The sequence below is a fragment of the Enhydra lutris genome, unplaced genomic scaffold (assembly GCF_002288905.1).
Source record: "Enhydra lutris kenyoni isolate GAN:26980312 unplaced genomic scaffold, ASM228890v2 scaffoldscaffold69, whole genome shotgun sequence".
NCBI lineage: Eukaryota > Metazoa > Chordata > Mammalia > Carnivora > Mustelidae > Enhydra > Enhydra lutris.
In genome coordinates, this window is record NW_019154153.1 from 4,713,650 (window position 1) to 4,725,948 (window position 12,299).

Genomic DNA, 12,299 nt, shown 5'->3' on the forward strand with positions numbered 1-12,299 from the left:
AGCCTCTGCCTTCGGCTCAGGTCATGATCCCAGGGTCCTGGGATGGAACCCCGCATTGGGCTCTCTGCTCAGCAGGGAGCCTGCTTCCTCCTCTCTCTCTGCCTGCCTCTCTGCCTACTTGAGATCTCTGTCTGTCAAATAAATTAAAAAAAAAAAATCTTAAAAAAAAAAAAGAAATGTACATAGCTGGGAAGAGAATGGATGGTACAGAGGTCACGGCCTCAACGTCTTCCTTTGAGAATGAGATGGCTGTTTTAGATCAGTAATTTTTCACAGGGAAACCCTCTTGTCTAACAAAATTGGGCCTGGACTTCCAGTTGAGAAAACTGAATGAAGCAGAAAGGGCTCTCTCAGTGATTTGGGGGATGAGCCCTCCCCAGTTCCTGGGGGGGAGTCTCTATGCTCCTAGGGTTCCCAAGAAGAAAGTTTGAGAACCAGCAGATAGCTAATCCCCAGTGTCACTCCTGGGGGCTTAATTTCTGTGAGGAAGATAAATGGGCCGCACTATCAGAAAAAAAAAAAAAAATCATGTCCTATTGCTTCCAGATTACCCATCCCATTTGCCTCCTTTGTTAGCTTGGCCTGTAGCCATTCGCTACATGTCAAAACTTCCATTTTCTCTACTGTAAGTTCCTCAAGCACCATCATTTTGAGAAATAATTTGTATGAAACAAATTTCAGAGAAACCTTTGAATTTGGTTTCCACTCTTGTTCCTTCTTTTTCCTGGAAATGAGAAGGATGTGGATTCACAGAAGAAAGGAGTGGCCCAGCCAATCCAAACTCCAAGAGAAACAGATTTTGGTGGGAGGAATCACAGATCTTAGGGCCAAAAGGATGAAGAAATGAACAACTCCAGGATTCTGCCCGCCCAAGGATACCATATCCATTCATGCCTCCCACATCTGTTGAGCACTAGTTCTGCGGGGCCCCATGCCAGACGCCTGTTACACAGTGTGATAGAGGCACAGGGTCAGTTCTCAGGAGACCCAGAGGCAGGGAGCTGGGCTGGCAACTGTGTCCTTCACAGCGGTGTTACAGTGTGGTAAGCAGGTAAGTACTATGCCAGGTCTTCCAGGCTTGAACAGAGGGATGAAGGTAAACTCCACAAGGACCGGAACCTTGTCTCTTACCTGCTGCTATCATTCCCAGAGCCTAGAACAGTGCCTGGCCGTGCTTTAGACAAATGCATGAGCAGCACATGGATAATGCAGGTGGAAGGAGGTGGGGTATCCTAGCTGATCGTTTTGTTAAAGACTCCTCGGAGGCCCTCTCAAATAAGTATGTGCCTTGTCCACCCTGACCTTGGCCTTGAGAAGGCTGCATCTGAGTGGTCGAGGAAGAATATGCAGATGGCCAGAAAGTACAAAACACTTGCAAAGCAACTTCCTGCGAGTATAAATCAAGGGAGTTGAGTTTTACAGCTAATCCAGAATTCAAAGAAGAGGGCTATTGCCTGTGGGCCCCACCCAGGGTGGCCTTGCGGTGAGGGGGGCGGGCGGGCACTCACATTGTAGATCAGCCTCCCCTCTTGCTGAGGGTTGTGACAGAGGCCCCAAGACACTGTGTGGAGCCCCTCCTGGGCTGGGCATAGCTGGGAGCCACGGGAGCCAGAGCAACACAGAGGGCCGAGAGAGGGAAGAACACGGGTGGGACTCCGCTTAAACACTGGTTTCTTGCCATTCTGAGCCCCTCCCCCAATCCTAGCCCCTTCTCCCGAGGCACTGATGGCGACTGTAATGACACAGTCAGGGGTGTGAACTGTTTCTCAAGTCCCCACCTCCGTGAAGGCAGGGACTGAGTCTCGTTCACCCCAGTACTGAGGGCTGGGCTTGGGTGAACGGCCATATGGACGCGGGAACCCATGTGTTGCTGGAGAAGGCGGGTTTGGACTCAGGTTTTGGAAGTGCAGAGGGCTGGGCAGGAGATGGGCGGGGACAAGGGGGAGGCAGGAGTCAGCATCAATGCTTTAGAAGGTCATCAGCTCACCTCCACGCTGCTCAGCCACTGCCGGACCGACAGGAACGACTGTCTGGCTGTGACATCGTACATGACGACGACGCCATCGGCCTTCCTGAAGAACTGCTGGGTGATGCAGCGGTACCTGTCACCGAGGGCCACATGTCAGGGGCTGCAAGGCATCCCGGCGGCCCCCTCGGTGGGTGGTGGAGGAGGCAGGGTTGGGTCAGGGGTGCTCCTCACCTCTCCTGTCCCGCCGTGTCCCATAGCTGCAGTGCCACGTATGAGCCATCAACGTGCATCATTTTCACCTGATAGTCGATGCCTGCAAGGCAGAGGGAGCCTATCACTTCTAGATCAGAGAACTATGCCCAGACTCCCCGCATGTCCAGAAGCCCGTGAGGCCAGGGGTGACAAACCTCCCTGAGCAGGTGCCCCCCGCCCCCAGGGAGGGGATGTGGGGACCTGGACGCAGAGGTGCGGAAGCTGAGCTCTGGTCCTGTCTCTGCCACTGAGCAGCTGTGGGGTGTGGATCAAATCGCTTAACCTCTCTGAACTGCAGTTTCCTTGCTGCAATGTAATTCACACCCTCTTTAGGGATTCTATAATAAGGCTCAAATGAGATCCCATATGTAGAAACGATACACCAAGGTGAAGATATTTGTTATTTTTCATGAATTTACTCCCTCATTGCAAAGATAGAGGAGGAGGAGACTGTCCTCCTATTTCTTTCTCCCGCTACTCCCTAAAATCCTTTTCAAAGTTCCCATAACAAAGTTCAATTATTCCTGGGGAATGGATCATACTTTCAGACTTCCATCAGCCAAAGCAAAGGATAGCAGAGGGTGAGCAGCGGCAGGTAGAGGGAGGGTCAGAAGAGAAGTGGCAAGGGAGGGAGTCAAAAGCAGCAGTCACCCCTGAGATGGGTTTTGAGCTTCTAATACGAGCCACTGGGCCAGTCAAAACCATCTCTCTGTGGCCTCGACCCTGCCCAGAGTCCTGCACCAGAGAGACAAGGTTTATACCCTACAGTGGCCCTCAGAGAAAAGAACCTTAATGCAGTTTCTCTAAGAACATATTCCTCTTTCCTACATCGTGTAAGAATGTTCACAAATATTTAGCACTTTTCAAAAAGTCTTGCTCCCTCATGGTATCGGATCTGGGTTCTAGAGGGCATCCCCTGCCACCTTCAAAAAGACCCAGGGGGAAGGAGTTGGGCCATCCTAACAGATTGCTGTGGAAGGGTCAGTAAGGGACAGCAATAGAAGCTTGGACACAGAGACAAAAGAGATGATAGAGAGGCAGTAAATAGGAAAGGGCATCCCAGCAACTGTCTCCAGGCAAAGCCGAGGGCACTAGGGGCCCAGGAGTGGCAAGAAGTGGGAGGGAGATTCGTCCACTTCTAGAATGTCAGACCTAAGTCCCTAAGCAGGGACTCTGGACGCCCTCTGCTTCACAGGCTATAGTGAGTTACAAGCCCAGCTCTGAGGCTCATTCTTTTTGCAATGGTGCCCTGTACCCAGGGACACCTGGCAGCCTCATTTCACCTAGAAAGGCCAAGGCTTAGTGCTCCCAACAAAACAGATTATGACTAGCTGTGCTGAATCTAGGAGGCTTCCCCAGTCTGTGCTCTGGGGGACTAAAGGAGCTGCCTCCTTTCCTTTCCTTCCCTTTCCCTTTCCTTTCCTTTTCTCTTTTTTAAAGATTTTATTTATTTGACAGAGAGAGACACAGCAAGAGAGGGAACACAAACAGGGGGAGTGGCTTCCTGCCAAGCAGAGAGCCCGATGTGGGGCTCAAACCCAGAACCCTGGGATCGTGACCTGAGCTGAAGGCAAACACTTAACGACTGAATCACCCAGGCGCCCCTTTCTGATAACAACTCAGGAGAAAGTCAACCATGGTTGACACACCTTCAGGGTCTGATCTGAAAGCAGGCTGATGGTCCAAAGCCCCAGGACAGAGCCCTCTCCTGAAGAGAAAGGCAGGCAGGTGGAGGGGCAGGTGGTGCCCCCTGGGTCTTGGCTGTGGTCATGATCTTGCTCTATCTCACTGGCCAAATACTTTGCTGGAGGACAGGGAGCTTGTCTTACAGGGAGCAAAGTGGTTTCTGTGTCCTGGTGAGCTTGCTGGGACTCCCAGCTGGGTACACGATGTACTTGTCTCCGCAACCTCAGACAGAGAGGCCTGGGAAACCGAGAAGCCCAAGGGGGAGCCCGGGGGCGGTGGCAGGAGACACAAGGAGTCGGAGACCAACAGAACAGGCAACACACAATGACGTAGGACCAGAGAGCCTAGAATAAACTGCTTTCTAAGACCACAGGCAGTTCTAACATTTCAAGAGCTGGGCAACCCACACTGTGTGTCCCAGTCTCAGTTTTGCCTTGACTCGCTATGCGACCTCGATGACATTATGTCATTTTGGGGTGTCTTCACTCCTCATCTGCAAATGAGGGATGATGGAGGATGTAGAGGGCTAGGTCAGAGGTTCATAATCTTGAAGTTCAGCTGTAGCATTCAAGAAACACATGGCAGTGACGCCCAACTTGCAACCTGTCTGGTTCCTGAATGACAGTTGGACGTCGGGGTCCCCCTGTCAGTGAGAATTGTGTCGTGTCTTGTCGGGGGATAGTGTGGGTTATAGCTGGGCTGATGGACTCCAAGACTGACATTAACCCTTCTGGACAAGACAGGCTCGAGATATCATTTAGAGTAGGGGGATTTGGGGAGGGGGGCTGAAAGTTGTCGTAGAGAAAAACTCCAGGATTTCTCTGCAGAGATGTGGAGTGGGATAGAAAACAGACTGGTGGCCAAAAGGAGCAGAGTGCACTCTGTTAGAAAAACACTTCTGGAAGAAACCTCTTGGGCGGTGGCCTGTGACTGACGGCAGGGGGCTGTGAACCAATGTGGGGCAGTGGAAGGAGCACAGGACTCGGAGTCCCAGTTTCCAGGGAGGGTTAGCTTCTATTAATCAGTCCTGTCACGTACAAAATGAGCTCCAGCGTTCTACAGAAACCATCATTTGACATCTCCAGGACGCCCACGGGGCTCAAGCACTTGCCTTTGAAGGAATCCGCTGGTCCTAAGGTGGGGTGGGCAGGGACCTCAAGTCACACTGCCACATTAGAGCATTTACATTGTGTTCAAGCCAAGAGTCCAGGAAGGATCATGTCCATATGAGGGAGCGGTAGACCTGAAGTCCCCTTTGATGGGGCTGGAAAGATTTAGGGAACTGCTGAGTCTCTCTTAGGACTCTGTTTATGCTGGTGGGGTTGCTCCTGACAGGGAGTGGATGGCCGGAGCCCCAGGCTAGGGTGAGAGAGCTCTGTCCCCCTAGAGCAGAATTCTGTGGCTCCTCTGTCTCTTTAAAGGGAGCATCTTTCTGGTGGCTGGTGTGACATCTGTTACTGACATGTGTACCAGAACAAGGCACGTTGTGTGGCAGGGAGACTAATTTCAGCTGCTGTTCCAGCATGTTCTGCGCAGTGTGATGAAGGGCATTCCTGATTTGGAATCTTTGATATTTTTCCCTTCCTAAATTGTAGGTGTTTCCATAATTGGTCTCCTGGGAAGTGCAAATTAGTCTGATTTTTCATTTTTCAGAGGCTTCCAGCTCAGGGGTACAGTTTGGAAATTTAAACGGCCCCTGATTCCTTGATTTCATCTACGGGGGAGGTGCGCCGTGCGCGCTGCTCAGAGGGACGCTTCTGAGGGACGAGGGGCTGGCACCCACCCCGTCTCCCACGAACCTGTGCTGGAGCCCTGACTTGTGGGGGCCTCCCCCATGGAATGCCCCCAGGAAGGTGAGTCCTCCTCCTACAGCCATTGGTTCCTGCAGGACACTGGGCTCACCCAAGGCCTGCAAGCCCAGACTTCTCCAGGCTTGGGTCATAGCCTCCCCTTCTTCCTGTTAGGGGCCTGATTCTTCATCTAGGGTGGGGGGCTCAGTCTTTGGGTGGAATGAGACAGGAGGGAGGGGACAGGAGAATATTCCAGATGTGATACCAATGGAGGAAAAGACCCAACAGTAAGGATGGGATGCCTGAAGCATGTGGGAAGAGACCCTCCTCCAGGCGCAAATTTGGAAGGAAGGGAAAGAACATGGAGCCTTCCCCAGGCAGAGTTCTGGAGCAGGGGAAGCCTGTCTTATAGAGCCAACCTGTCAGACAGCCGAAGGTCCAAGATGGTCTGAACAGAGAACCAGGCTTGGAAGCTGTCTTTGGTGACCTAGTTCGAATCTTCCAGGAGGAAAAACTCGAAGCACCCAGGGGTAACATGTCCTCCTAAGGTCACACAGCTGATCAGTGGCAGAGCCAAGATGAAAATCCCAGGCTCCTTAAGTCCCACTGAACCTCAGCAGCCTCCCCTGCCTATACCAACCCGTGCCCACCTCTCAGGATGGGCAAGTGTCCTTATCCCTCCCCAGGTGCTGAGCACACACCACTCCGTATGCTCAGGAGATACTGCGGAGTGGTACAGAAGGGGCCAGTGAGGGACCAATATAAGCACTGAATGAGCTGAGGGTATGTAGACAAGCTCTCAATCTCTCTGGGCCTCAGTTTCCCCATCTGTCTATTGGGCTGATAACAGTACCTTCTTTGTTGTGCGAAGAACAAAGCGTTCTGCGAAGGGTTGTGCGAAGACAGACTGAAGTGATGAATACAAAAGCCCCATGGTAAATATGCTTATCACATCAGTATGTTTTCAAATTCTGAAACAGCTGTCTTATCACTGTGGTTAAATGGTACATAGTAATCTCTCAGTGGATTTATTTTTGGCTTGAGTGATTCAAGCAAAAGGTAGAAGCTAAAAGGTCAGTACGCCCTTGGGTCTTGCCACATTTTCTAATGCAATGAGCAACTTTGGGTGAAGAGAGCAAAGGCCTCCATCTGAATAAAATATTAGTCGAGTGTGGGAACACATTAAGCCAAGATCATCCATTAATAGCTGAGCCTAATGAGCTTCCACGATGAAATCCAGCTGTCACCCAGCAGGCCTGGGCCGCAGATGGGTAACATGTGCTGGTAAAAGGAGTCACCCAGGGCACTGTCCTCCACCATACCCCTCTACACACACACACACATGCATGCACACACACGCACACATATGTGCACACTTAGGGAAGGGCAGGGCAGGAAGCTGCTGGCCCATTGGGGAGGCAGGGGTTGTGATGTTGAAGTGCACAGTTCAGGAAAAGCATAAAGCCATGCTGAAAATGGAGAAAAAAAATGATAAAAAAGATGGGCTTAGAGATGCCTGGTGGGCTCAGTCGTCAAGCGTCTGCCTTCAGCTCAGGTCATGATCCGGGGTCCTGGGATCGAGCCCCGCATCATCGGGCTCCCTGCTTGGCAGGAAGCCTGCTTCTCCCTCTCCCAGTCCCCCTTGCTTGTGTTCCCTCTGTGTCTCTCTCTGTCAAATAAATAAATAAAATCTTTAAAAAAAAGAGATGAGCTCAGAGGGGAACGTGGGCCCAAAGTCCACCTTTGCTGGCTGCAGCTCCCCTCAGGCTGGACAAAGGAAGTGTTCAGGGGCTTCACTCCATGTGGAATGAGCTTAGGCAGCTGGCACTGTGCAGGAGGAGGATTGACCTTGCTCCTTCGGCCTCACTGGGGAATAAGGCGGGCGAGGGCCCTCTACCAGCAAGGCCCCACGGCCACTCCCACCGGACCCCCAGTCCCTTCCTGGGCTCTCTTCTAACTCCCTCCCCTTCCCGGGGCGAGAACTCACCCACGGTGGCTGCCAAGCCGGGGGCAAACCGGTCCTCACAGAACCTCCTCAGGAAGGACGTCTTCCCCACAGCGGAGTTGCCCACAAGCACAATTTTGAAGAGCCGGTCTGGGATGGAGGGGGAGGCTTCCTCCTGTGGATGGCAGACAGTCCGGCCCACTGCTGGCATGGCCACCAGCCCCACCTCCTGCTACGACCTGTGCTTCGATCAGTCCCTACCGGTCCGGGGGAAGGCGGGGACCTGGCCTGTGGACCAGCACGAGGGAGGGCACTCCAGTCTCGGGTACAAGGAGCTTTGGGCTCTGGGCATATGGGCTCCTTCTAGTATCAGCAGGAGGGAAGAGAGAAACTCAGTCAAACATTTGTGGTCTGCCTACAGTCCTGCGGACCCTGGGCAGAGGACACAGGGACGGGGAGCCAGGCCTGGGTGGCCGTGGATGGATGGAGGCAGCCATAGAAACAAGTAATTCAACACAAGCTTCCAACTGCTCCAGGAGCGTGGAGGGGGAGGGGGAGTCCAGGGTCCACGGTGGAAGGGGGGGGGGGGGGACACACTGCGAGCGGGGGCTTAAAGAGAAGGCAGAGATTCTCTGTGCAGGGGAAGGACAGGTGGGATGTTTGCAGGGGGAAGGGGAGAAAGAAGAAGACATAGGTATATCACGGGGGCAGAGACGGCCCAGGCTGGGGGGCCTTTATCTCTGCCCTATCACTGAAATCCTGGGCTGAATGGAGCATGGTCTTGCTTGCCTCCCGGCATGGCGCTCCTCCTTCCACCTCATCAGCTTCCAGTTAGGGCCCCATCTGCCTGGGAAACAGGTTGTCCACTCGGTAGGCTGGGAAATCCACCAGGCCGGACCAGACCCCTGGGCGGAGCTTTCCAGACTCAACGGTCACTGCGCTCTTTCTCCTTGCCCCAGTGGCCCGCAGGGGCTGGGAGCATGTCGGCCGGTGAGTTAGTTGGGACCCTAAAGCCCGGTGGGGAATGGACTTGTTCTAGGACAGCCGGAGCCACAGAGCAACCAGAGTCCTCTTGCCCACAGGATCGCTCCTTCCCACTGACTGCTTGTTTGCTCGCCCAAATCCTGCCTCCAGGCCCAGCCCAGCCCTGCCTGGCCAAATGAGGAAGCTCTTCTGGATCTATTTAGAAGCAGATTTGAGGGAATTAGCTCCTCTCGTTCAGCAAATACTATAATGGAGTGGAGGCAGATATTTGCAGTACTTGAGCCGTGGAGAAAAGCCATTAACAGCCTTTTGGGGAGAAATCAATTCCACACAGTACTTAAGAGGGAATTCAAGGTCAATTACAGGGGTTTAATCTAAACTTAAAAAAAAAAACAAAAAACGGGCGTCTGGGTGGCTCCGTGGGTTAAGCCTTTGCCTTTGGCTCAGGTCATGATCTTGAGGTCCTGGGATCGAGCCCCACATGGGGCTCTCTGCTCATCCCCCACCCCCCAATGCCTGCCTCTCTGCCTACTTGTGATCTCTGTCTGTCAAATAAATAAATAAAATCTTAAAAAAAAAAAAAAAAACAACAACCAACAAAACCCACACTCATAAACTATACCCTCTGCCCCATTTTTTACATTCTTTTAATGCATAAGGGCATCAACTCTGCGGGTCCCTGCTCAGCCTCAGCCTCCTGTTGTCATTTGTGTGACTAAATCTCAGGGCAGCAATCTGTGTATCCCTAGGCCTGTCACCAGGCGGAGAATGTGAAGCCCAGAGCAGGAGGAGATGGTTCTGGCTGCAGAGGCTGTGTCAGCCCCATTCTAGAAGGAGCAGGGGCTTTTGTAGGCCAGAGGAGATCAACACCCTGATGGTCCAGCTCTGGACAGGCCCCACCTCCCAGGCGCCGTGAACTCCAACTCATGTCCACTCATATGCCCTGTGTCCCCTCTGGGGGACAATCCTCAGCATGATAACCAGATTGGGGGGAGGGTGCTAGAGTAAGATCTGTTCTCATTCTCTGTCCTGCCACTTTTAAAAAAAGTAATAATAAGCTTTAAAAAATAAAAGTAACACATGTCAATTTTTTAAAATTAGGAGAAACAGAAAAGTAGAGAAGAAACTAATAGTTATTCATAGTCTGTCTTGCCACCCAGAAGTGGGCACTATTCATATTTTGATGCATTTCTTCTAGGCTTTTTTCTATGTGGATGAATGAATATATGTTTTATTTAAAACGGTTTGAAATATTATACACAATTCTACTCTTTCTCATATATTATTAAATTTTAAATATGTCTCCAAGTCAGAAAAGTTTCTTGAAAATGTGATTTTATATTTTTTATATTTTATTTATTTATTAGAGAGAGAGAGTGTGTCTGTGCACACACGAGTGGAGGGGCAAAGGACAAGCAGGTCGCCCGCTGAGCACAGAACTGGACACGGGGCTCCATCCCAGGACCCTAGAATCATGACATGAGCTGAAGGCAGATGCTTAACCGACTGAGCCACCCAGGTGCCCCTTGAAAATGTGATTTTTAACAGTGCTATAATATTCTATTGAATTTTTTCAAGTATTTGCTAATATACAGGGCCATTTTTGAGTTAAATTTTTGTCTGAACTTGGTTATTAGGAAAGATTGCTAGGAGTAGAAGTGCTGGTTTAAAGGATGTGGAATTTCTAAGTTCTCAATTCTTGTTATCAGTCTACTGTCCAGAAAGGCTGTACCAATTGATGCCTCCACAGCCTTGCATGGGAGCGCCGGCCTCACAGAGCTCTTGCAAAGGGCAGACCCTCTGGGGAAGCTGCCTCGTGATTCTCTGAGAGCACACTTCCCGTCTGCGGCAGCTCCTGTCCTGGGCTAGTTGGTAGCACACGTGATGGAATCAGCACCCATGTGAGAGCATGGGGTGAAGAGGCTGTGCTCCTGTCCCTGGGGGACCGGACCAGACCTCGCTCCTCTGGGCTTCTACTTTCCCACCTGCCACAGAGGAAAAGACACTGCTGACACGCCCCATCCGCTCATGTGGTCCAGCACCCCCGGAGGCTTCGTTCTCCCCTTCACCCTATCTCCTACTGACCTCTTGACACTTTTTTACATTTGGGAGCAGAGCTTGGGTATTTAAAAGCCCAGTGGGTCCCCTGCCCACACATGTAGGTCTTTGCGGAAGGGAACGTGGGAGGGCGTGGAGGAGGGAGGGGTTGCTACCCACCACTGGTGCCATCCAGCTCTTACTCGTCCCCTGGCCCAGGGTCCTTTGTAGAAGGGATATGTAGCCATCTTAATCCAGGCCCAGGAATGACAACTGGTGCCAAGAAGTCCCCACGGTGGTTGGAAAGGTGTCCCAGTACACATGCCCCAGTACGACAAGTTCTTGTCACATGAGCCATTTGGAAATGCCCAGATACCCATTTGGGCCACCCGTGTACAGGGAGGAGGCTCTTTCACACTGTCATGGGTGTTTCTGTAGACTTTCAGAGTGCCCAGTGGGAGGTGAGGGACTGGAGGGGTCTATACCTGGGCCTGGGTCACAAACAAGGTGGGGAACATCATCACCATGAACCAGAGGAAGATGGTTACTATGGCCTCCTTCTCCCGCAGCACTGAGCAGGAAGCCCTGGTGGGGAGTGCAGGCGGGATGAGGGACAGGAGGAGCGCCCTCTAGGGAGGAATAAGCAGGGCATTTGGGAATGAAAGGATGGTTAGCCAGTTGGGATGATGACATAAGCTTTACAGAGCAATGATTGGCCTTGCTGAGAACAGTTACAAAATATAAGAAGATTTATAATTTTTAAAGTATGTGATATGTTATGCTAAGAGCCAAGCAAGATGTCTGTCTAAACAAGTCACTCAATAAATGCTTCTGATCTGAATCAGAAAAACAGAACACAAGGGCAAGCAACAGAAATTATAAGGAGAATTTACAAGGACCCCTGAGCCTCCCCAGTGACACTCAGTTCCACAGGGCAAGCTGGTATCTGATGGAGGCAAATAGGGTGATTCATAAGACCAGCCACATCTGACTTCCTGAGCTACCTTTGAGGCTCTTGGGTTCAAATGCAAGAGACAGGCATAAAAGTGACATCAAGAAACCAACATAGGATGTGTCCTTACCTTAGACAAGGCTTCTTTTCCAACAGGCTGCCTTCGGGGAGATGTAGGTATGGGTTCCAAGGGTCTGGCCTGCTGGCTTTGTCCTTCCACTCTCTGCTGGGAGACCGCCTCCTCTTTTGAGCATTTGCTCAATGGCTGCTCTAAGCTGCCATCCAGGAGCTGGGGCAGGGGGTCTTCTTCAATGGAGATGATTCTGCGGAGTGCCCGGGGGAGCGGACCCCCAGCCCCTGGCTCCTCTTCTGGAAGGGGATATCCACTCAGGCCAAGGGAGCTTCTCCTCCTTGGGAGGCCAAACACATCTTCTTCCTCCTCTGACTGGCTATTACGGGGTAAGGAAGAAAGAGAAATGGGGAGAATATCATAAAATATGTCAATATGGAAACTAGAGACATGTGTAATAGCTCTGTGATAAACAACTAACAGAAAAGCATCACACCTTGGGGGTGGAAAGCTCCAGGAAAGGAAATAAAAACAGACCCTGCATTCTCTAGCTCATTCACCCAACACACTTCTGAAAGTGTTTAATGAATACGAAGGTGATAAGGTGGTGGTGA

At 51.5% G+C, this 12,299-nt stretch overlaps 1 protein-coding gene across 10 annotated transcripts in view; it reads right to left on the reverse strand.

Annotated features, from left to right (window-relative positions):
* LOC111159838 (calcium release activated channel regulator 2A) overlaps positions 1–12,299 on the reverse strand; it is a 129,114-nt gene that overhangs the window by 23,002 nt on the left and 93,813 nt on the right. For all 10 annotated transcript variants that reach the window (XR_002641429.1, XR_002641431.1, XR_002641430.1 and 7 more), the window contains 4 exons: positions 11,746–12,064; positions 7,685–7,817; positions 2,201–2,282; positions 1,988–2,102 (listed from right to left, as the gene is read on the reverse strand). Coding sequence is in view for 6 of the 10 variants with exons in the window: in XM_022522479.1 (XP_022378187.1) it covers positions 1,988–2,102; positions 2,201–2,282; positions 7,685–7,817; positions 11,746–12,064 (649 nt within the window). In the remaining 4 variants the exon portion in view is untranslated. The remainder of the gene's footprint in view (positions 1–1,987; positions 2,103–2,200; positions 2,283–7,684; positions 7,818–11,745; positions 12,065–12,299) is intronic.